General features: G+C 40.2%; 2 protein-coding genes and 1 long non-coding RNA gene across 9 annotated transcripts; 2 read left to right on the plus strand and 1 right to left on the minus strand.

Annotated features, from left to right (window-relative positions):
* Positions 1–1,434: 1,434 nt before the first annotated feature.
* Positions 1,435–4,941, plus strand: LOC121904682. Its single transcript, XR_006098280.1, has 3 exons — positions 1,435–1,475; positions 4,233–4,311; positions 4,854–4,941. It is a non-coding gene; the product is annotated as an uncharacterized LOC121904682 (long non-coding RNA).
* LOC121904676 (3-hydroxy-3-methylglutaryl-coenzyme A reductase-like) lies at positions 2,641–21,135 on the minus strand. Of its 3 annotated transcripts, XM_042422524.1 has the most exons (21): positions 20,995–21,135; positions 16,561–16,649; positions 13,247–13,425; positions 12,267–12,378; positions 12,075–12,162; positions 11,909–11,993; positions 11,692–11,797; positions 10,675–10,781; positions 10,460–10,579; positions 10,202–10,362; positions 9,594–9,847; positions 9,331–9,497; positions 8,496–8,690; positions 8,219–8,377; positions 7,433–7,590; positions 7,221–7,326; positions 6,318–6,488; positions 5,415–5,555; positions 5,149–5,307; positions 4,825–4,979; positions 2,641–4,022 (listed from the first exon to the last, which is right to left on the minus strand). In XM_042422524.1, exons 3-21 carry the CDS (start codon positions 13,409–13,411, stop codon positions 3,968–3,970), a joined length of 2,664 nt encoding a protein of 887 aa, XP_042278458.1. In that variant the 5' UTR covers positions 13,412–13,425; positions 16,561–16,649; positions 20,995–21,135; the 3' UTR covers positions 2,641–3,967. The 3 variants fall into 3 exon arrangements, with proteins under 3 accessions (XP_042278458.1, XP_042278461.1, XP_042278460.1); XM_042422527.1 differs by lacking the exon at positions 16,561–16,649; XM_042422526.1 differs by lacking the exons at positions 16,561–16,649; positions 20,995–21,135 and adding an exon at positions 14,914–16,059.
* On the plus strand, positions 17,682–25,043 carry LOC121904678 (ankyrin repeat domain-containing protein 31-like). Of its 5 annotated transcripts, none has more exons than XM_042422531.1 (14): positions 17,682–17,749; positions 17,890–17,924; positions 19,523–19,620; positions 19,797–19,900; positions 20,151–20,224; positions 21,413–21,598; positions 21,714–21,856; positions 22,015–22,183; positions 22,866–23,147; positions 23,243–23,385; positions 23,540–23,684; positions 23,782–23,828; positions 24,041–24,200; positions 24,302–25,043. In XM_042422531.1, exons 4-14 carry the CDS (start codon positions 19,884–19,886, stop codon positions 24,610–24,612), a joined length of 1,677 nt encoding a protein of 558 aa, XP_042278465.1. In that variant the 5' UTR covers positions 17,682–17,749; positions 17,890–17,924; positions 19,523–19,620; positions 19,797–19,883; the 3' UTR covers positions 24,613–25,043. The 5 variants fall into 5 exon arrangements, with proteins under 5 accessions (XP_042278465.1, XP_042278466.1, XP_042278464.1 ...); XM_042422532.1 differs by adding an exon at positions 19,406–19,427 and having other exon boundaries at positions 17,712–17,924; XM_042422530.1 differs by having other exon boundaries at positions 17,712–17,924.
* The last annotated feature ends 100 nt before the right edge of the window (positions 25,044–25,143 follow it).

A 25,143-nucleotide genomic window follows, 5' to 3' on the forward strand; every position in this document is an offset into this window, starting at 1 on the left:
ATCACTTATATATGATTAATCAGTAAATGCCTGAACCTTTACTGGAAATTTGTGTCAACAATTCCTATGGTAGAAGGAAGACACAGTTACAGTAGTTTTGCCTCCCAATGGCTCATTGGATCCAAATGAGGAATTAAAGGTGCAAGCAGCGATGATCGGGCCCTCGCACCCTTGCACACGTCGGGGCACGGCGCGGTTGAAGGGCTTCTGTCACGGGCATGTAGATGTCTTCAGACCCAGGCTGTTTTCAGACAGTGTAACAAAGAGATAAACATCACTTCCTTTGTCCACTATTTTGCCTGCTGCTGGGGCTGCTTCCTTGAAATTTCGTAGGGGGCGCTATGCAGTCAGTTTGCATCACTGACTGAATATTGTCATGTAGACGTGTTCAGGCCTGGACTGTTATCAAATGTGAAGTTTCAGGCAGATCCGACCATGTACACTAAAGTTGGAGCAATTCCCTCTGTAATGGCGAAACATCAAAACTCAACGCCACGCCACGGCCACACGTTTCAATGTTATCTAAATCTTTTAATAACTTTTCATCACAAACTAGTCTAGATGACACACACTGATTTTGAATTCGTTATGATGAATTCTGTAGGAGTTCGTTAAAATACAGCGTATGCGAAATCGCTAAAATTTAGCACTAATTTCAAAATGGCCGACATCTCATTAGGTTTAAGCTATGGGACTTTTTTGTGCGTCCTGCCATGATACATGTGTGTACCGATTTTTGTACATGTCAGTTTAACGTGGTGTGGGGGCTGCTTCGTTGAAATATTGTAGGTTGAAATATTGTAGAGCCATTCTGCCACACTCATGCCAGCCACATATACAATATTACAGACATTAAGACCTGTAATGTCTGTGCAATGTTTTGTGACTTTTCAAGCATGTCTAGCCCCTTAAAAACAGCTTTGTACTTTGTGGCCAACAATGTGTTGCCATGGCAACGGCTTTTGATGAAAACTCAAAAACTTCAGGAGTTATCATCATCAAGGCCTTTCACCGTGGCTGACCAAATTTCATGTGTTTCTGACCAACCTGCTAGGAGTAGTTAGCAAAAGAGTGGCGCTTAAAACTTCCACTAGGTGGCGCTATGACTGTCACTAAATATGAGCCTTTACATGTGTCCAGACCGGGACTCTTATAACAAGCATATGAAATTTGAAAAAGATCAGACCACGTGGAGTCAAGTTATAAGGCTTTGAAATTTCATGGCGAGACATCGAAATTCGCCGCGTCGTCATGGCAACAACAACAACAAAAAATCACCAACTTCAGACAATACGAACTCCAAGGTCTTGAGGCTATAATTGAGTAAATTTTAGGTGGATCCAATCACCGTGCTATCCACAGAGCGTAAAAGCGTAAAACATGTTACTTCCTGTTGCCAGTAGGTGGCGCTATAACTTAGATCCAATATTGACACATGGATGTGTTCAGGGCGGGACACTTATCAGGCACAAAAGGTTTGGGTCTCTTAGGATAATGTATGCCGGAGTTATGGCCGTTTCAATTTTCATGGCAAAGGATCGAAATTCCCCGCCCGGCCACGCAAGCATAGCAAAACAGGACGTATAAGTATAGTTGTAGGTGTAGGTCGGTTGAACTTTAGGCAGTTAGCATGACCGAAATGCAAATTGTTCATCTTAGGATAAATGATATTAGGTGGTTGAACTGAATAGTATCTGTATGCAGAGAAGTGGCGTATTTTCACTATTCATATTTTATATATGACCTCACAAACTGTTTCACTCTAATGGTTTTTAACTTTTCTACTTTTTAAATAAATGTTGAAATGAACGTTTGAAACCAGTCTTATGTTCAAAAAATATTAACACAACACGAAAATATGTAATTATGCAACACTTCACTCACTTTCTCAAATCACTAGACTAAAAGGGCAGCGTATCCCAGGGAATACAAACAGTAAAATAAAAAAATGAAGTTATATTTTGAACACTTAGCATAACATTGTGTTATTTAAAGGACAGGTTCACAATGTTTCAAGTGTGTCACAAAACAACAGTCAGGTATCCATATGAACAGTGAAAGAGGTTTTCCTTGCTGTAATCATTCCTCCTGTTCATACTGGCTATTAAAAGATCCCCTTCAAATGTGCTTTCAATGTAAGTGATGGAGGCCAAAATCCACAGTGTGTCTATACGGTCATTTTGTTTAAAAATGCATTTAAAAGTCTCTGTGAAGCTTATATGAGGCTTCAGCAGTCTGAGTTAGTCACATCAAGTGTATATCTGACACATTTACAGTCTTTTTAGCATCAAATTCCCTCTTTGTGTTTCCTCAGACAGTGTTGACAGAGGACCCCATCACTTTGGACACCTGACTGTTGACAGACTTGAAACATTGTGAACCTGCCCTTTAATTCATAATGAGTTGGAAAAAAAACACTGATTTACTTTTTTAAAGATCCTATATAAATACTGTGCTTGGAATAATAATTGGTGTATGAAATGGTTTTACCACTAAAAAGCTCAAACATCACAGTAAAAATCAGCCTTTTTTTCAGTGGAGGGCCACTAACCATTTCTAAGTTTTTGCACATTTTTTAAATTCCATATTCCAGCTCAAATACCATTCATGACAAAGCACGAATCAAAACAGTACAATCTGTCATTATAAAGTACCTTTGTGTTTATTACAAAACATATCCAAAATATTTGTCCCTGGTATAGCAGGAGGACTCATTATAATTGAATTCATTTTACCCTCACCCACACCACATCTGCAGTACTTTACATTAGCAGTATATGAGATGAGTTAAGCTGCACATACCATTGCATGACAATGCAGTCTAAAATGCAGACTGATTAGAAAAGTCTGTCCCCGCATCAGCACAGTGTCAACATGACTCTGGATAGAGGAAGACATGATGGTCACTGTAATAGATTACAGTATCTGGCTCAAGCAAACTGCAAGTCTCTGCAGGCCTGTTTCCATACATAACACACACATTTGTAGTGAATGGGCTAAAACATGCAAAAAACTGGTATTGTCCTTCAAAGTAATTTCCTTTGGTTCTGGAAGTGCAGTGCAGAGATCGGTTGAGACATTGGTGTAGTTTCTTTATGGTAATTATACAAAATAATCTCAAAATGAATGAGTTAATGACTTGTTGCATAGTCCCTTCAGCAGTGCAGACACCTGAAGCCAATACTTTATTCATCCTCTCTCCCTTTTTAAAGGACACAAGCATTGAGTATGTCCTCACTTGTTCTGTTCTGTACCTACAGGAGATAAATCAGCCTTTTAGTAAGACTTGCAGTCTTAGTATTAAAGTGCCTTTTGGATCTAAACAATAATTCATTGATAAATTCATTTATTAATTCCTTGAGTCAGTCATGCTTGTCTTTGTCTGTCCTCTTGTGGTTGAACCAGGACTCCAGTCTGCTCAGCTATTGTGGGTTGCTTCACATCTGTGACACTATGTGTCCTTTTTAGCTTCACAACCCGCTTGATCATTTTTTGTAGAATTACTTATAAATAGCACTGTTCTTAAGCTCCCATGTATAGCTACACACATTCAACAATCAGAAACATTTAGCTTTTAGGTAGAATTGTTTCTATGTTAAGCATGCTCCATTTGGCAACATGAAAGCAGGAATTTGAACCCAAAGAGCTCACAGCATTGTTAACTGTGGAAATGAAAGAAATTCGGTAATTAACTGCTTAAAGCGAGCTCCATAAAATACAAAGAGATACAGAAAATGAATGTACTCCCACAGAATAGTCTGATTGGCTTGTATGGATCATTTTCATTTACAGCATAGTGATTGGTCAATGATGATCCTGTGTCTCTTTGAAAGCACTTGGCAGAAGTCTGAAGTCTGCTTCCATTGATGAATGATTAGTCCCTTTCAGATAGTCCATATTTTCCTGGGTGTGCTGGTCCGGCCAGTGACCTGGGCTCACTGAGAGAAACCGAGCTGCTCTCAGGCTCTCAGGAGGCTTTCTTGGTGCACGTTCCTGGAGTCTCCTGTAGGTTCACCTTGGATCTGCAGACAGAATAGTTTTTTTTGTAAAAAGCCTTTCAGGGACAATAGCTTAGATTTTAAATACTGTGATCAAATTTATACGAATACATCCCCGTAAAAATAAACATAAACTAGAAGGAATGCTCAGTGACCCGGGGCATTCAGGAAGCCAAGAGCATTGCTGAATAAGGCTTAAACAGTTTAACCCACGTTTGTTTGTATGATGTGCAGGCTCAAGATGCTTTCCTGCACTAAACACTACCAGCTTCTGGATCAGGCACAGACCAAGAGGACTACTGAACCTGAATCTGTAAATCAATTTACACTCCATTCACGAGGATTATAGTGTCTCTTAGTTTACATACTGTTGTCTGAAAACTTAAAAGGCATCCTGCAAATTAGCTCAGAGTTTATGCTGTGATAAGTATCATATTTTGCAATATTTGCAAAGATTGGTGTTGACTTTTTGAATTAATAACGTATGTTATTACTGAAATATTTAATGAAAATAAGTATAACAAAAGGCACCAGCTGATAGAAGACTTGTGATGTCATGAATAAATGATTTCTTGTGTGTGGAGAGGAAGATCATTGTTCCTCCGTGATATGTGTCTTTGTCCTACAAATATAACCAGTGATGTGCAGTTTCTACCTACCCATGGCAATCAGCAAAAAAGCATTTATTCAGTTAAATGTGTTTGAATGTGACAGCATCTGGTGCTTCTAATAAACCTGATACTCTGGCCTTGCCTGTGGGAGTCAGTAAGGACGCGGTCTCCATCACGGGGCAAGCAGAGCATATATGAAAGCTCCTAACTCTTACCTGTTGTGTGTCATGTGACTCTTGACCAGGTGACCAGCTGCCAGAGCAGCCATCAGTGAGAGCTCTCCAGCCAGCACAGTGGCACACACCACCCTGGCCAGCTGCCGAGCGTTCTCCCCTGGACATTCCTGACTGGCTCCCTGCACGCCCAGCATCTGCACACAAAAGGAAGAAAAAAACTTTAATGTGAGAATAAATGGTTTCACATTCAGTATCACCAACTATTAGCTTATTCAAAGCAAAATATGTTTCTGTCTATATTCAACGTTTTAAAGACTGTGGTGGGTGCCTTAAACGTGTCTGTATGTGTGTTTGTGTGTGTACCTGGAGGCAGGCTTGTTGGGGGGGCAGGTTGGTGCCCCCTCCTACAGTGCCCAGCTCTATAGAGGGCATGGTGCAGCTGATGTACAGGTCCTCCCCTGTTGGTCCTGATGCCTCCATCAGGGTGATGCAGTTACTGCTGCCCACTGACTGGGCTGGATCCTGGAGGACACACACACAGCACACACACATTAACATGGGAAACAGAAGATGGAATTGAAGTGAACCAAGTGATTCACTATATTTCCTGAGAACTACCATAGAGGTACCTGTCCACAGGCGATATAGATGGCTGCTACCAAGTTAGCTGCGTGAGCGTTAAACCCGCCAATGCTGCCGGCCATGGCTGAGCCAACCAGGTTTTTATTGATGTTCACGTCCACCAGAGCTTCTGTTGTGGTCTTCAAAACCTGCAGGACAGGGACAAGGACTGTAAATGTGTTTGCTCATAAACAGGACCAAGGGGATTATTACAACTTGTCCCAAAGCCTAAGAAACTCATAGAAAATGCAGAATTTGGCAGTTCACAAAACTGAATCTTTAGTTACAGTTTATTATTTCCTCACTGTGAATCTTTGATTCTACTGTAGACATGGAAATAATATCACAAAAACAAAGGACAACTAAGCATTCATTCTTCTTCATTAAGTTGCTTACAAAACAAAAATGGAGTGATGTTATGTTAGAAATGTCACTCCACTGTGAACTGTTAAGATTTTCAAAAATCAAAAGTGAGCTGGGAGGACAAGCTGGACTGGTGTGGAATATTGGCTGCTACATGTAACACTATTTCCAATTCTAAACCATGAAAAGCATGGAATATGTTTTCGGATATATGTTCTAAATATTTAACATCCACAAAAAAGGGGAATGAATTCCAAAAAGAGTTCACATTCACTGGAAATTATATTACTTTGTATTTCTATTGTATCCTTTCCTAATACCTTATTCTAAAAAAAAATATGCAGAAATGCACACCAGCACCATCATTGGCTAATCCAAGAGTCTCCATTTACAACTTTCAAGTTTCTTATACTACAGATTTCTGTTGATAGACACAAGATCACTAATTTAAATGATACAACAACTGGTTAATGTCAGCAAAAAACCTTACAAATTCTGAAAAAGCCTCAACAATAATAGGCTGCACTGTCTGTCCCGGCTCTTCCTACCTCTCTGACAACTTTAGCAGGGATGGTGGCCTCACAGACCGCAGACTTGCCCCTGCCTTCGATCCAGTTGATGGCGGCTGGTTTTTTGTCAGTGCAGTAGTTCCCGCTGACAGCCACCAGCTGCAGCTCTGGGAAGTGCTGCTGCAGTCTGCTCAAAGCCTGCTCTGTACCCTGCAGGGAGACGTTGTGTTAATCATCATACATGAGACACACTGGCAGTACATGTTCTATAATGTGATGATGTGCATCATTCTGTCCAACAACTGTCGTCGCATATGTGTATTATGTTACTTTTATACACATTTGATGCACTTGTGAAACTGCTCTATAATTAATCCTAGATATGAAATCTAAAATGCACTCACAAATGTTTGAATTACTTTTTGACTTAAATTGTGACGGGTTACATTGTTTATACATATATATTAATTGTTCATAGAACACCCATACAAGTATGTGAAAATGGAAATGTAAATTGGATTATTGCATTTTGATTTGAATTTTCACTCAAATAACATACACGTGGAAAATTGTAATGCTACTGTGGAATTACATTTTCATTTTCAAGTTTACATTATCATTTTAACATAGTCCCATATAGGCTTTGAAGTACTGAGATATTGATAAAAAGATCCTTTTAATAAGTCCCTTGTGGATGTTAGGATTAATGCCCTGAAGATATCAAAGTACACGCACACACACACACACACACTCACACACCCATACACACCATTGACTGTATATAAATATGGACGACGCATCGTGTCCCATCCGCTAACATGGAGGGGGCAGGATTTATGACCCATACTGCAGCCAGCCACCAGGGGGCTTTTCGGGAGCTGTCATGACGTCCATATTTATATACAGTCAATGACACATACACACACATTATAAAACAATTACCTTAGAGATCATGTTCATCCCCATGGCATCTCCTGTCTTGGAATGGAAGCGTATGTAGAGATTTTTCCCAGCAAGACCAACCAGCAGCTTCTGGAGCCGAGCAAACCTGTCAACAGCAGCCACACGCTTGACTCTTCCACACAGAAACAATGTGCAGACCAGACATGAGACTCTGAATTCTACTTGTGTCCGTGTCAGGTTTTATGTTCTACCTGCTGGTGTTGTCAAAGGCCTCTTTGATATCCTGGAAACCATCTGTGCTCTCCAGCCAGGCCTTGACCTCAGCAGCCTGGCAGGCAGAGGGCAGCCTCACTACGGGTCCTCGAGTCATGCTGTCAGCCAGGATACGACTGCTGGCTCCACCTCCCAGCTACAACACGTAGGAGACAGTGCCACAAGTCAGATACATTACATGTTACCAACATGATGTCATGATAACAAGTGTACACAGCAAAAGTGAAGAAACTGAATCAATAGAAAAGGGCCAGATAGTGAAGACACCACTTTAAAACTTTCACTTCTCCACCCTATTGATAGATTTAGGCACAAAGAACGTGTTAGTTGGAGAAAGATGAGGAAATTATGAAAAGAAACCAGCCTCGCATGTTGATAGGAAGCGAAAAACAAACAGCAGTCTCCAGCTCACTGCCAATTAGCAATGAATGCTAGCTCTAAGACAGGTCCCACAATCAGTGACAGATTTATTGCAATTAACAAAAAACAGAGACCACTTAGACTTTGACTTAATGCCACTAAAGCATGAGTCATTGTATGATTCAATATTTTAGCCAACAAACTTATGACAATTCTTAAAAAAAAACAACAACAAACTGCATCAACAAAGAGAAGAGAATGCAGTAAGACAACATGAAATGAGAGACTTTGATGTGCTGATCTTAAGGGTAAGATGATGGGTGATTCAGTTATTTTGTCCACCCTGGTACTTGTCCTATAAGACCCTATCAAAATCTTAGGAACACAACATAACTGACACTCACAGCGATTGCTCGACAACCACGGTTGGTACTGGCAACTAAACAGCCCTCGGTGGTTGCCATGGGAACCTGAAACTGCTTCCCATCCAAATGCAGCGGTCCAGCCACGCCCACTGGTACAGGCATGTAGCCAATCACATTCTCACAGCAGGTGCCCATAACCTGAAGAACAGAAATATTGACAATTATGTAAAACAAGCAGTGCAGTGTTGGTGAGACTTCAGTTTGTGTCGTTTGTGTGTGTGTGTGTATGTGTGTGTGTGTGCGAGTGAGTCTTCACCTTGGAGTAGTCGTAGTCGGTGTACGGTAGGGAGGAGAGTGCAGATGGAGAGGGAAGCTTTGCTGATATCATCTGTCTGCGTATGGCCACTCCTCTCTCTGGTCTCTCCATCATGGCCTCTAGTTTGTAGGCAGGGATGTGTTTGGAATTGACCAGTAGCATCACCTCAGCATCACTTAGGAAACGAGGCCCCAGCTGCAGGACACACAATCATGAAGTGACAACAGTTATTATTCTCTGTATTGTCCGGTCAAGAAGTTTTCAGCAACCGTCCACATTTTGCTACTATATGGTCTAGTGTTAGCATTTCATTTAAAATTCATTGGCCTCTGGTAATGTTAACAATTCATCTCTGGCCACACCTTATTATCATTTGTAATATGTCTATCTCCCATTTCTGACCTAAAGAAACATTAGACTGCAGTGTAGAAGGATTGTATCCAGCTTACAATGAAATCTGATTCAACCTGCTGTTTGACTCGACACTGATGCATACAAATGTCTCTTGTGTGGGACAGTTCATGTGTCTGGCTGTAGACCTGAGTGGATGTGAGGCCATGAGGAGCCGGTGGAATCAGTGTCTTTTCTACTGGCGTCATGCTCTAATTGGTTCAGCCTCAAAGAGAGAGTGGAGTGACTAAGCTCATTATGGCCCAGTTAAATCACACAACTGCCTTAAACCCTACAGCCTTATTGGTGGGATACGACACCACGACCTTCGGGAGCTGGGAAGTAGGCTGAGGTGACGTAACCATTCAGCCACCCGAGAGGATGTTAGCTGAGTCGTCGGCGATGAAAGATATGTTTTAAATGGGTTTCTGTGTGTGTATCTTACCTCAGGGTTGTTGAGGATTGCCACACATTCGTCCAGGCCTCTGGGCTTTGGCGGGGGGTTCGGTTGAGTGGTGTCGGACTTGAGCTCTTCCTCTTCCTCCCCTACGACAAAGACACTCTTTGGCTGGGGATCGGTGGCTGGAGCAGGCAGGGGACGGATAACCTCATCTAGGGAAACAAGGTGAAGCATATAAATACTGCTTTGTATTTGTATAGTGCTATTAAAAGCACATGCTACAGCCTCAATACTGAGCTCAGACATACCCCTCTCTTCCTTGTTGGCTGGGGTGTGATCAGCCATGCTCTGGACAGGGGCGAGGGGTCGGGGAGCAGGCGGCTCCTTCCTGCAGCACGTCTCAGTGGGTCGTCGTGGTGCCAGGGTGGGGGCAGACATAGTGATTGGGTTCTTCAGTGACAGCGTAGACTCCATCTCAACCTGCTCAAAGAAGATGTACTTGATGGCCAGCAACAGGGCCAAGGCCAGACAGATCACCTGCTCTATGTCCATTGTTATCATCCTGCAGGAAAACAGACAGAAGCTTTGTTATTTTTTTTGTCCTCATCCAGTGTTTCTTATATTTAAGATGTGACAACATATCTGCTTGACCAATCACGGAGCTGTTATAAGACATTTCCATTGTAGGTCTTTGAGCTGGTTGGTAGGTGTCCATTCTCCTCAGTTACATTTTCACAACCAGGTAATTGATTTTTAGATCTCAAGTGACCTTCAGAAATCCTCCACTATAATGTCTAGGATAACACTGCCACATCAAAGTACTAAAAAGTCTAACAAATACATCTAAACCTCTAATGTTCAATGCATAGTTCTTATAGCTTAAATGGAAACAATCCCAAGAGAGGAGTCTGCTAACCTAGTCAGGTAGAAGTGCCAGAGGGGTTTCTCTGGCTCGATCCTCCTGGGGGACAGGTGGTCCAGCTCCATGCCAACCTGTGGGATGCCCACTGTGGTGTTGATGGACGAGGGCTCAGCAATCCACCGGCTGTGGGCATGAACCATCACCAGGCCCAGAGACTGCACACAGGGCAGAGAGGACAACTCACACTCACATTCAATTGGAACACAAGACAAAAGAAAAGGGAACAAATAAAGAAAGCATGAGAGGTGTTACCATAATCATTTTGACTCTCTGGGTTACAGGGTTGGGTTTGTTGTCCTCCTCTTCCTCCATTACTCTGGAGAAGTGGCTCAGCTGCCAGATAGGATGGCCCTCTTGACTCTCACGGGACAGCTACAGGAACAGACACATCACCATCAATCATAATGCCATTAACACACACACACACACACACACACACACACACACACACTACACTGAACTCTTACCTCCAGCACCAGTGAGACACACGCAGGGAAGAATGTCATGAACACAAAGTAGTTGGCCAAGACAGACATGCAGCCAAAGCAGCACATGATTTCCAACTGCCGAACACCTGGAAGATACAAGAGATCTGTCAGGACACTGACTCACAATAAACAAGTCACATAAGCAGAGGCCATAATGGTGCTAAGCAGCAAATTGGTTCCATTATCAGCTCCATTTACCAGCAGGGTAAAGGTATGATTGAAACAAACTGCTTCATACAAGTGTAATCCGACCACATGTAAAGGCATGTTCTGAATACACATGCTAGAAGGCGGGGTGACAAGCCTGCTGCCATTGAGTGGGGTGAGAGGCAATGACTCATATATAACAGCTTCCCAAAAGCATTCATGGTGTTATTTTGCTCGACTGTTCACACAGAAATAGGTGTGTGAAAAATGAAAAAGGAGCTTGAGAGAGAAGTTGCTCAATCAAACGGTTTAGGGTATGGCTTTCAGACGTGGTTCAAAAATCCGACAAGTATTTTGTTTGAAGTATACTGACACCTTAAAGCTCTGTTCTGTCTCCTTATGATCATTCCATTTTGGTTTAATATAGCTGAACACACAATATAAGTGTAGTAACTGAAATATTTCCAGCACCAAAATTCTAGCAATCCTAACGAGAGTTAAAAGTGATGGTGACGTAAAAAGCTGAAGCAGGAAGTGGGTCTGTAAATTGTGATGGATGTTTTTCTCGTCCATATAAGTTTGTCTAATCTGGGGTTTTGTTTCCAACTGTCTGATTATGTGACTGCTTGTGTTTCTTGGCCAGTCTGACTTCTTTTTACTGATGTCTCAGCGTTCCCAGATCTCACCAATTAACTTACGTAATTTTCGCTTACATGCTTTTTTCCTACCACCACATTTATCATGTTCCCTTGAGCTTTTTCAATTTAAATTTAAATGTCTTCACCATTCTTTGATCTTACTGAACATGAAGAAAACTGTGCAGTTGTAGCTCAAAATGCGGGTAGGTACCTGACATGGTTCCCACTCCGATCACTAAACACTCCACCAGGGCGTCTAAAGTGAAGGTGGGTCCAAGTACTGCCATGCCACGAGCAATGTTGTCCCTCACTTCATCCTGAAAAAGTTACAGTAAACAAAAGTTAACAGTCAGGTCTAATGTGGAATTTCATGTGAGATGTTTCACATCAGCGTTCCACTGTTGAAACAAATTCAGATTTCTTTGTACCTGAGAACTGGAGCTTAAGGCGAACTTAGCGAGAGCACATGCTTTGGAGAGGTCGATGAGAAGCAGAAAGAAGGGCAGAGCCTCACTGTAAGACAGAACAGAACAATGAACCACTGGACGTTCTAACAGAGGAACTGATAGAAGGAAGCATTTAATATGTACTTACTTGAGACCAGTGAGCTCTTTATCAAGGAAGTGAATTACCACTGTGCTGAATACGAAGCTGGAGAATATGGTGAAAAGGCCAGCTATGCCTGCAAGAGAGGGGATGAGGTACATTTTAGTTATGCTTAGGTTGTGTAATACCAACAAAAGCTCTCTCAACAGCCATATATCTTATGTGTTCATTAAAAAATACCTAGAATATATTTGGATCCAAGTTGTCTCAGATTCTGGAACTGGAAGTAAATATAGACGATGGCGATGCAACGTGTGATGGTCAGGATGATGATATCACTGCTAAGAATTTGCTGTAAAATGTGAAGAAAATATGATCAGCAAGTAAAAAAAATAAAAAGCCTGATGTTAAAGTAATAATCCGTAATGAAAAACAATGCTTCCTATTTTGTGATAACCACACAGCTAGCAGTGGATCACATGTCCAAGACTAAAACATAATTATTATCTGTTCATGCTTTGTGGTGAGTAACCTCTTAAATACAAACTCTGCGATGCCAAAATCTTTGTAAACCTTGGATTTGATGATACTTGAACAATCCAACAAGTGGAGGAAGTAACAATATAATAATAATGCTAACGTCAGCTTGTTTACATGCTCACAATAACAATGCTAACATGCTAATGATAAGCAGTTCATGTTTTCCATTGTATTCACCATCTTACTTTAGTATGTTAGCAGGCTAACATTTGCTAGCTTATTGCAATTCATCCTAAGGGGGGTATAAATGTCTATATCAAATTGAATGGCAATCCTTTCAATGGTTGTGGTGACATTTCCCTCCGAACCAGGGATCATCAAAGTCAGACATCCTTTGGGGACCATGAATTCTTGTACAAAGGGTCCATCCAATAGCTGTTAAGATATTTCAGTCTGGACCAAAGTGGTGGTCAGACTGACTAACTGACTTATTGTATACTGCCATCCCTAGAAGCATGGATTTACAGTGATCAGTGACTATGCACATTATGGGGATAAGGACATATTGTTAGAGAAAATAATGCACACTCTCCAGCCAACGAAGCATTATCTGTGGCCATGGTATGAGTAGGTAAGTGCTCATAAGTGTGACATACTATATAAGAGAGCACTGACCTGCTGTACATTGTTTGGTGGTGAATACGCTACTACAGATTACTTACGTAATCTCATTCACTCACCTCCTCTGTTTTAGGGCAGTCAAAGTTCCATCCACAGATCTGGTCATTGCCAGTGAACATGTTCATGGACATCATACAGATGGTGAGGGTGACAGTGCCAACGATCACCTCCCAGGGGTGGGAGGCCACCAGGAGGCCGTGCATACGGAACAGACGGGTCAGCATGGTGCGACAGAGCTCTTGAATAAAAGAAAGAGAATAAATGTACACCGGGAGGAGCTGGAAGCAAATATACACATTTACATATAAAGGATGTCATTAAAAGAAGTGCAGATGATGTGGGAAACAATAAAAGTCAGTAATCAAGAGGAAAAAAAAATAAATCAACCATCGATACTCTCTGGATCTTCTTTTCAAAGGGCACTATGTAAAGCCTATATTTTTACTTACTCCACTACAGTTCAAAGGGAAATGCACTTATAATTTCATTTAATTTATCTGACTGACTTGACCTGTTCAAATTTGAACACCAGTTTCCCACATCATCTGCACTTCTTTAATGACATCCTTGTTATGTAAGGGCCTTCCCAGTGTACATGTACACTGGGAGAAGCTGGAATTGATAAATCTGTCAGCTATTCTAATTACTTTGCTGATTAAAATTTCTTTTGTTTTATTTGTTCTTCTTAAATGAATTTATTCAGAAGTTAAATTCTGCCTTTTTTATTTTCATATTCAGTCATTTAATTCTCTATCATCATTGTTGAAGGTGTTAGTCTTGTACTTGTCATTTTAAGGCACGGATACAAATGATCTTAGAGTTGATTTAAGCTTGTGATTAGCCGGAAACGTAATGGCAATCCGGATTTAAATATTGCCCTCTGTCACTAATGTCACTAATGTCAAACACATGTAATATTGCTGTGTGGTACAACTCTGAGAAACAATGCTGTGACATACCTCGTCATTATCAGAGACACGTGCAGGCCAGAATGTCATAAAGCCAAAAGTAGTAAGGCCTAGACAGACATGCAGCCAAAGCTGTACATTTTCCAGCTCTATTTCCAACATGAATAAGGTAAGAAAAGCTATGGAAAAATAAGAGGCTGAATTAAAAACTCTTAGAAAAAAATATTTTTTACACTATTTAGAAAAGTTATTATTTTAATCATTAATTTAAGTCAGAAGAATGAAATAGAAATCTTAATTGGCACATATAACTATCTGATCAATATTTTTTACTGTATCATTTAATCTATATTAAATCAATTAGCCACTTTATACACTTTTTAAATGCGCCAATTAAGTAACAGATTGCAACTGACCACTGAAAAGTCTGGCCCACTTATGTTTATATAAATACTGTATACTTATTTTTGCTAAATAGTTTACCACCTTTTTTGGCTGACATATACTCTTCATACATTAAATAGTTTTAAACAGGAAGAGAAACATTAATAAAAGCTGCTCTGTGTTCATGCTGTCAGTGCTTTCAGTTTATCTCTTCTTGACTTGCGGCTGCTGCGGCTGGTTGATGTCGGTCGCTGCCTTTCTATTCAATGTACCGATATCCGCTGGACGCGTTTGCGAAGCGTTTGCTGTGTCGCGGCTTTTGTCCCTGCTGCGTTTATTTTTGCCGAACCGGCTCGCATGTGTAGACCGTAACTAACGTATTCACGACAGAGTTAAAAACACTATTTCATTAAATAGATATAAGACTAACTTACCTTGAGAGGTGAAGTGAGTGAAAAATGAGACTGAGGACAGATGGTGAAGCGGAAAGCAGACGGGTCTAGGCGGACCTGCGGAAAGCCAGCTGCACCGACACACTGAGCGGCTTCTGCAGCTCACTGAGGCCCGATGGAACGAACGATGGCACGCTACTACATCATCCGACACTTCAGCCAATCACGTCGGTCACCTGCTTCACGAACGCTTTATCCACGCCCCGTTTCCTAGGCGACAGCGGTAATGGGGCGTGGCCAGAGGGGGACGCCTAATCTCACCACTGCACTGACACACCATCATGCAAACAGTCGGTGTGACACTGGGTTGTATAGCAGAGGCTGGCCTGTCAGGGAGTGGGCTCGTTTCTGTAAGTGTTGGAGGGTATCTGTACTGTAGTGTAACACTGTCTCACGCTCTTACAGTGGCTTTGTGATAGTCAACTAAACATTTTTTTTCTACTTTATTCCACTACTGTTCCGCCATGTCAAGCTTCTACTGTTTGAATCAGTTTAATGTCAGCAATGAGAACTTTACAATAAACTGATCACTATTTTACCACAAACCTTTGGAGACCTTTGCGTGCGCTTTCTTATCTTGATATACTACTGTATACTATTTTAGGATCCAAAGTTTTTTTTCCCATTCATGTTACATGTGCCCATTTTCTATGGTTTTAGTGGATTACATATTTTGGCAAAACATAGGCTAGGTAAACTACATTGCACTTTCATGACTGGCAGTCATCATATATATACATTCTGCTGTACAAAGTCCTACAGAAATAAGCTTTAAGTCGATTTTAAAATGGGAATGGGGCTCTCTCGCTGTTTCTGGGATATTACCCTTTCAAATATTGCTTTTAGGGCATTTCTCACATAGCTGAGAGAATCTGAGTCAGAGGATGATTCAAGGTTAAGTTCAAGGCTGAACCAATTGTTCAGTAACTAGCTGACCTACCAACCAACGGAATATTGCACCTCACAGATATGCTCCTATTCTTTTCCAAGTCTGTAGCCCACACATCACTGCATATAATTGTAGCCTACCACATTGGATAGAATTTTAAGAACAACTGATAATGCATAGGAGATCCAACTTATGTAGAATATAAATATTTTCATTCATATGTTTTTATATTAAAAAAATCCTAAAGACCATGAACAATACTGACATGTAAGAAATAGATCTAGCTGATTTTCTCCATAATGTCCAGTTCACTTTTCAGATGTATTACTCACCATTAGTGTCTGAAATCCACAGACTAAATGTTTTTAGGTGTCTGTGGCCAAGACTATACATCCACTATCAATATTTAACACAAACTGAATCTTGCAGTGAAGTCATCAAAAATGTAAATTACAAGTGTGTGTTGAGTAGGATTCTGCCCAGTGCATTCTGGGAAAGGCTACACTCACATCAACACACTAGTGACAGTGAATTAAGGAATATTCACTGTAATAGTCAGTTTCAGATATAATAACACCTCTATTGACCCTTATTTAAAAAAATACAAATAAATACAATGATTACATTATCTATCATATCATATTTAGACAGTTCAAACTTTGAGTTACTTATATCTGTGAGGTTCCTGCTATTTTTCTACAAAAGGAAATAATATTACTTTTTATCCTTTTGCTTTTTACCTGCCAGCAGTGGAGCCTAAGGATGGCGCTTACTGTCTGTCCATCTCTCTGGTCCAGCTGAGACTGAGGCTGGACACTAGAGAAAAAGCCTGGGGATCACCAAAGGGGGATCATCATCAGAATACATTGTCTGGGCATGACGGAGCTCTGTACCAAATGTTATGGTAATTCATCTAATAGTTGTTAAAATATTTCAATCAAGACCAAAGTGGTGAACTGAGCGATCCACCAATGAGGGATTACAAGAAGACAGAAGCATGAGACGCCTAAATCCATAGAAGACCTGTGGCAACTTTCTCACTAGCCTCTATATATATAAATATGTAGTTTTAGTGAAGTAAAATATTTAAATAGTTCTTCTACCACTTGTCTTCTACCAGACCTTTTAAACTGACACTTGATTCATTCAAGTCAAGTGTGATTTTTGTTGTCATTTCTCCCACAATGTTCACAGATTCACCTGTTTAATGGCATGAAGTTTGGTAGACGATGCCCTTGGACTCACCTACACTGTAGGTCTGGACAACCACTGGATTAAAATAATGAAAGAGGGCGCAAGATGATAGGACAGGAGAGGACACAGAAAAAAACTCATATTTTGGACACAAAAAAGTTGTCTTTTTTTTTTGTCAAGCTTTCCTCTAACTTTTGCTTTATTTCTTGTTGATTACTTTGCTTTACTTCCTCAAACCTCCAAATATTATTCAGATAAAACAAAGTAAGTCCTCTTTGTAGAGCTGCACGTTAGTCGATCAAATGATTGACAAAAAGTTAATCAGCAACTATTTTGATAATTGAATAGCTAATCGTTTGAGTCATTTTTTAAGCCAAATAGAAAAAAAAGCTTCTCAGTTCTGCTTCAGTTTCAGCTTCTCAAATGTGATGATTTATTGCTTTTCTTTATTAAACATGGTGATGAACTGAATATCTTAAGGTTCTGGACTGTTAAATTACACAAAACCAGACATTTGAAGGTGTAACCTTGGACTGTGGGGAATTTGATATTTTATACTATTTTCTGACATTTAGCGGACAAAACGGTAAGTTAACTGGCAGACAATGCAACGTGTGACGAGGTGTCCCACGTAGACACGATTTATTTTAAGGGGTCACAGGCCAAAAAGGTTGGAAAGCACTGACCTACAGTAGGTCTACAGTAGGCTGACGGCCTTGTCTTCACCCGTTGACAGTACGCATGTAGCTGTAGTCTACTGTGTTTTCGCGCCACAGTTGTACCGTTAATTTGCATTACAATAATTATCGCCATTATTTCTACTTTGTGACACTTCCTCTTACTAACCGAGTCCGTCTTTTCTGATTATTCTGAAGAGGATAAACCGGATGAAGAAGGCTTGTATAGACAGGTAATACTAACGTTAGCTGATAAGTTCCCGGTCATAAAGGCAGTTTAACGTTACTTTTGCTCGACTTTTTGCTCCAGGTTAATCTTACGTTACACGTTTTCTTTACCATTAAACTAGCTTACCAACAAACAACTAACCTTTGTTGCTTATTCACCTAACTAACGCTAACGTTACAGCTAACATAAGCTAGCGTGATAAGGTGCTGCCAAATATGACTTCATGGTTAAACCACTGTCAAAGTCATGTTGTGTAAGTTGAGGTGACAACTTGTGCGTTATCAATCATAACTGAGTGACCTTATTAGCAATTTTAGCTTGAGCTTTTGTCACATAGGCTAATAATGTGTTTTGATAACTTGACAAAAGTGGCTCTTTTATTAGTTCAGGTAGGGGGCACGTTTTGACAGCTAGCTGTTAAAAATGCTTATTTTATAGACAGGTTTACAAATTTGAATTCCTGATCATAATGATCTCACCATATTTAGATAAGGATCATAGTGTCATAAAGCAGATAGCAGAAACTGGCAGCCAGCGGCCAATAGCTCATATTTTGATATTGAAGGACTTGGATTGGTATCAGTATAAAGGTTGATGATGGGGACATCCATATTAACTTGCATCGAAAAATATTAATAACAGTCATATAAAACTCAGGTTTAGGGGACTCTCGGCTTGTGCTAGGTAGGTTTGGTTATTAATATTTGGACACACAATCTAAACCTGCCCAAGTATATTTTCTGGATCCAAATTTAAACATTTTGTATTATTTCACAAGGACTATATTCAAGATTAAGCTATAAATGTTCGGGACATTGCAAGCAGTATTAAGGAGAATAGTTGAAATGATAAGTCAATTAGTTGATTGGCAACTATTTCAATAATTGATTAATCTTTTAAATACATAATCTGGTTCCAGCTTTAGAATTTTTAACATTTGCTGCCTGTATTTGTCTTACGTGATAGCAAATTATATTGTTAGATTTTGGACTGTCACCTTGGGATTTAGGAAATTGTGATGGGCATTTTTAAAAAAAAAACATTTTCTGACATTTATATATCAAATGATGAATCAGTTAAAGAAGGAATAATTGGTAGTTGCAGCCCTTTTCAGGTTATTTGCATCAGAACAGTATTAACCTTAGAAATAAAAAGCAATATGAATATGTTACCATTCATGATAGCAAATCTACAGGAGTCACAGCTGCAAACAGTATGTATATATAATTTGGGGGAAAAAAATGTTTAGTTGTAACATTGTAGAGGGATTTAATTTCATTTTTGTTTTGTCAGATAGACTAGCTGATATAATGAAATCATACTCTAAGATCTGAAATGACGCCCATGACTCAGCAAAGACAATAAGAGAACCACAGAAACTCCAGTCATGGTCTGTGTGGTGGTGTAATATTTTGATCATTTATTTATGAACTTATAAAGAAGGATCCTTTTTCCCTATAACGTAAGCAAATGCTCTTTTTTCAGAGATGTGTTTACACTGGAGAAGGTAACTTCTTTACAGTGCACTTCCTTCTTTTATAATGATGTTTCCTATTATTAGATTGTGCTTTAAGGAATAAACTGATATGTTTTTGTTCCCAGGATACAGGACAAGGAGAGGTTTTACTGAGGATGCTTTTTCCTAGTCCCATGCAAACCACACTGGCTTCCTAGAGGAAACTTCCTACTAGAAGATGATGGTATGTTCAAGTTTTTGTTTTTTTTTCATTTCATGTGTACACTCAATGTCAGTTTTGTTAGCAGAGATTTATTTTAGTATGATGCTGCCATCTAGTGACACTTTGTTTGCATAGGTGAAAAAAAAAATTGTTGGAAATGCCCCAGTATTTACAGGTTGAAATCCTCTAACCACCAGGTCCATCTCATCCTGATGCTGGGGAGGATACCATGAGTTGTACGGAAGCCAAACCAGTACAAACATAGCAGATCATTCATATGCAAAATGGCTACAAAGGCAATGTAAGTGCTTGTAATAGCTGTGCCACCTGTGCACTGGGGATGGACAGCTGGCTTATTCTGCAATGGTGGGTGGACAAATGTATATGCAGTGAGAGGATGGTACCATATCATAGTATGTCTCTGGAGATTAACAATTAACAGATCTAAGTCGAGGAATATGTGGTACACTAGTATGTCAAAATATTGTTTACTTTACAGCTTATATTTGAAGAAAGGTTTTATCAATGAAATTATCATTTTTATGTTACAGGTGCAAACAGGATGTGAGGCCTTGCTGCAGTGGTAAGAGGAACATTCTACCAGCATATAAGAATTCTCTGACAGGTTAGCCTGGTTGGTTGTTTTTCTGATACAGCTATGTAATCATCGCAGGGGACGGGTGGTCGATCATTCAGGGCTTCAACCTCAAATATTTTGAGCCTAGCTCCGAATATTTTTAGTTCTCAAAAACTGGTATTTTAATGTAACACATGGAACTTTACTTGAAGCGTCAGAGGGAGGGGGACGCACCACATGGTAATTTACACAAAGTAATTCTATTAGTCTACATTATTTATCCAGCTATGTGTATATGAGTATATATATTATATAGAAGTGCCTAACCCCCGCCCCACCCCCAGCCATATCACCTTGGTCCTGGTCCTTGGACCAAAGTCTGACTGAAGATTTCGCCCTTCTCCTGATGTTACTTCCTGCTACTTGACTTAATGCCACTTGTCATTGAGGGCGTCTTTCACCAGTTTTTCTCTGAATAAGTTAAATGTCCTCCTGGGGTTAACTATTCGTACAATAAATTATTATCTATTAGTCCTCACTATTAGAAACAGAACAGAAATTCATTTGTTAGCATAAAAAAAAGCAAACTGTTCCCATATATGGCAGCAATTTGCATCGTCGTGGGGGGCACAGTAAACTCAGCAGTCACACATTTCTCTGCTCTGTATTTCCCTGTTTTGTGCCTTCGGGTTATGCTAGCCCATTGTTGCTAACTTTGGAGCTAACCTCCTTTACTTTTCCAGCATTTAGCATTTATTAACTGACAGACTGTAGTCTGTACTGTACATTTACTGCCAGACTGACAACTTACTACTGACCTTTTCCTCTGCCCCGCTCGCGTCCACCGTCACTTATCTGCCCCTCGCTCTCTCCTACTCGCTACGCAGACATACTCCTTAACGGAGCCACGCGACCAGTGGTTTCCCAGGCAACGACAGAGGTTGACTCACGTACCGGAACAGCGCTGCACAGAGACTCCCAAACGCTATCGATTTCCGAATGAATGGATATTCATTCGGATATCAAATATTAAAAAATATATTCTTTTGGCCTGGCGGGGGTTTTCGTTGTGTCAAACAACGGGGGTGTTTTGAATATACCCCCTTGATCCCAATGCTATGTTAATAGGTTTTGGAAGATAAAACATCATTACTCCCTTTAAGTTGATGGTGGCTTTGCTGTTTTCTTTCTCTTTCTTCCACCACCTTGACCGTCTGACGTGATGAATGGCTTAAGGCAAGAAAGTTACATGGCCCAAATCAGTAGTGACCTACACTGGCAAGACTCTTTCTCTGCAAGTTGTTAACCAGAGGAATCACTTCGGAGAGAATTTACTCCATAAGGCTGTGCTACAGGGAGATATCCAGATGCTAAAAGACATCCTGAAGCTGGGGCCAGATGTCAACATGACTGATAATGCAGGTAAGACACAGAAGGTGGTCAGCTATTTTTAAACTGATTCCTGTGTTGAAAGTTCCATCATGGTTTATTTACCATAAAGTGCATCAGGCCATGGTTTTATGTATCTTCCTCTCAGGATGGACGGCCCTTCATGAAGCCGTACTCTGTGATCAGTATGAGGCCACTTTGTATTTGATTAACGCTGGAGCTCTGGTCAATGTTGCAGCACATAATGGAGTCACACCTCTACATGATGCCATCAGAGATGGCCATAAAAGGGTCTGTAACTTCAAGTTAGTCGTCTAAATGAATTACAGTTTCATTTTCAGGTGTGACAAAAGAATTTTTGCTTAACCGCTCATGCGTGTCTCGATTCGGATTTTATTTCTGACGTTGTTTCTAACAACATACATGAGCTGATTTCGTGTGACTCCCAGATTGCTGAGCTACTCCTGAAACACGGTGCAAACCCACTGCTGAAAGCCAGCGATGGAGAAACAGCATTTGGCATTAATACAGAGCCTTCTCTACGAGTACTAATGGAGAAAAACATTCCTAAAGACAGCCCCTCTGCTGCATCTGGAAACAGAAGAGAAGAACTATCAGGTCTGAAATCAGCAACTGCATTTTTGTAATATTGTTTGTTCAGTGTCCAAAATTGAAACTAAGGCTGGTATTAATCCATGTCTTTCTTATTGTAAACAAATTCCATGAAAATACCAAAACAATGTCAGTCTATCTCTCAGTACTTTTTTGTCTTTCCTACTATGTCTGTTGCTCTCAGCCCCAAGCCATTTGGTTTCTACTGAAGACATAAATCTTTAAAAAGAAGTCTCAGTAATTTCCTTAAACAGTTGGTCAGTGTAGTTTTTAGCAGATGTTACTCAAACAGGAGGAAATAGTGCATTTGTTGAGGACTATTTTCAGCAGCGGGTTAATCCACATTTGGTGTTGTAGTGAGTATTTCTGGCAGCAGGACGGTGTGTGTGGGATTGAGTCAAAATAACCGACAGTGTGTGGCGATGAAGGACCATGTCACCTGGTGCAACACTGCGGCTCACTGGTGTGTTTTTAATAGTTTTTGGACAACAATAGAGCTCTATGACACAGACTTTGACAGAGGCTCAGACTTTGATAACACACAATACTCGTTAGTAGATTCATTGGTTTGGGTCTTTTCATGAGATTTGTTGACTATGAGAAACAAATAGAATATCACCAGATGTATCCTTTTATCCTCTGTCCAGCAGGAGACCAACTCATATCGCTTGTACATTATCTGTTGTAGTATCAGGAACACAGCTTGCGTACGACGCTAGACGATCACAGGCCGGTTCATCCCAAAGCCTGGGCAGCACTGCAAAGAGGGACAAGTATCAAGCAGGGAGGAGGGAAGACTCAAACAGTTGTACAGTGACATACAAAGAAAGAGTTGTACCTGTGAAAAATGTCCACAGGAAAAATTGTTTTGGAGAGACTTTGCTGCACAAGGCTGCCAAAGAGGGAAACATTCAAACAGTGCGCCAGTTTCTGGAGCTGGGGGCTGATGTCAACATGGCAGACAATGCAGGTTGTTGGGTTTTTTTAGCTATTTATACATAGTCTTGTGAGTTATTAAAATCTTTTGGGAAATCTGTATAGTGAAATGTTTTTTTATTGTCTCAGGATGGACCCCTCTTCATGAAGCAGCACTTTGTGGTCACTATGATGTCATTTTGGACCTGATAAAGGCTGGAGCTCAGGTCAATGCTACAGCATGTAACGGAGACACACCACTACATGATGCCATTGCAAATGGCCACATGAAGGTTGGCATCAGCACAATCAAATTGTACATCAATAACAGAATATATAGAAAATACATGAAGTATATACAGTACCAGTCAAAAGTTTGGACACACTTTCTCATTCAAATGAATGGGAAGGTGTGTCCAAACTAATTTAAACTTTTTGTCTATCCAGATTGTCAGCGCGCTGCTCAGACACGGTGCAAACCCAAAGCTAAACGATAAGGGAGGACAGATGGCCTTGACAACTGCTGCAGAGCCCTTCCCACAGAGACCAGTGGAAGAAAACATGACCCAAAACAAAAGAAAGGATCTCCCAGGTCTCATTTATATTTAGTCTTGTAGCAGTGTTCACGTTTTCCTGAGATACACCATCATGTTGGAAACACAGCAAACTTTCCACTTCATTTTCTACAGCTCTGACATACCAAGAGAAAACTCATGATGACGCACAGCTTGACACAGTGAGTGGTTATAAATAATGATATGAGATTGAAAACAATTTATAAGAATTTAAAAAGATTTGCTGTCATGTTGTATAAGAAATCTATTTTTCTTAGTGATTGTGTTTTAATTTAAAAGGATGTTCAAAACCAACACCATAAAACCTACCAAACCAACTCCCATGAATCAGAGAGCAATACACAGATATGTGAATCTCACTTTTCATTGTCAGGAAGAAGACGTCTTCTTAAACCAACAGAAGGCCAAAGAGTGTAAGTTGAACACAGAACTTCAATCAGATGACACCGACATGGGTCAGACCAGCGCCCAATCACAGACAGCTGCTGTGGATATGCAAGAGAACCAGAAGAAATCAAGTACATCACCTAATGGTATTCACAATTCCGATGTAATTAAATGGGTGGATGCAAAGTAGTAAGTGAAACAGTGGAAGGGCACAATTTGTTCTCACCTGTCTCCATCCATTCCTCAGTGAAGGCCAACTCTCCTCCCCCTCCCCTCCCTCTGACGTCATCACCTCTACAACGCAGCACCCCCTGTTGTATTCCTGCTCCTCCAAAAACTCAGTTGTGTTCAACACCATTGTATGCCAGCTTGTTTGAGGGTGGTACAGAAGAGGAAGACAATGAAAGCGACCAAACTGTGGATTACCTTGATGGTAGTTCAGATGAGTCAGTGGACTGGGCTGTTAAAGCCACACAGAACTTTAACCTTTCCTCAGGTAGCTTGGGAGCACATGTTGAAGATACCTATATGTATACCTTTCCCACTGAAATGGTATAAAACACCATTGTGTCCAAATGAATGATTGTGGTAGAATTTTTTGTTCACAGATTCATTAGCCAGTCAGCCTTGCAGTAATTGTGTGCCGAGTATAGCCAGGGATGAAAACTGTTTGAGAAGCAATGTAATACTTTGAAGTTGAAGGCATTTAAGATCTGTGCTGTTTTTAATATTCATTGTATATGTTGGCATTTGGTACTTTTGGTTTTCTGTAGGACTGATTGATTGTTTGATGTTCAATAGTATACTACTGAAACTCTTCACTTTACTCAATAGTTCAAATTTTCAAGTAATTCAAACAGTTGTTATTGTTATGAATTTGGATTCATGAATTTTGATGTACGAAATTATTGTAGTATATAAACTCAGTTGGTTTGAAATTAAATTACCACTCACTGTGAAAAAAAATATTAAAGTATTTTTGGACTGTGCTGTTTAGTGACATTTTAAGTGTGGTGATTTAATCTATACAGGAAAAATAATTCAAAGCTTTATGAAAGTCCTTAAAGATTCCTGGTTTCGATAATACTT

Source organism: Thunnus maccoyii, chromosome 9 (genome assembly GCF_910596095.1).
Source record: "Thunnus maccoyii chromosome 9, fThuMac1.1, whole genome shotgun sequence".
Taxonomy (NCBI): Eukaryota; Metazoa; Chordata; class Actinopteri; order Scombriformes; family Scombridae; genus Thunnus; species Thunnus maccoyii.

Excerpts from the sequence above, each read along its gene's own strand:
- LOC121904676 (XM_042422527.1), bottom strand. The coding sequence starts at position 13,411 with ATGCTGACCCGTCTGTTCCGTATGCACGGCCTCCTGGTGGCCTCCCAC. Across the intron at positions 10,782-11,691 it reads CGGAGTGGGAACCATGTCAG|GTGTTCGGCAGTTGGAAATC; the intron begins GTACCTACCCGC and ends TGTATCTTCCAG. Across the intron at positions 7,591-8,218 it reads GTGGTTGTCGAGCAATCGCT|CTGGGAGGTGGAGCCAGCAG; the intron begins GTGAGTGTCAGT and ends TACGTGTTGTAG.
- LOC121904678 (XM_042422531.1), top strand. Across the intron at positions 20,225-21,412 it reads ATATAAGAATTCTCTGACAG|GCAAGAAAGTTACATGGCCC; the intron begins GTTAGCCTGGTT and ends GAATGGCTTAAG. Across the intron at positions 24,201-24,301 it reads ATCAAGTACATCACCTAATG|TGAAGGCCAACTCTCCTCCC; the intron begins GTATTCACAATT and ends TCCATTCCTCAG.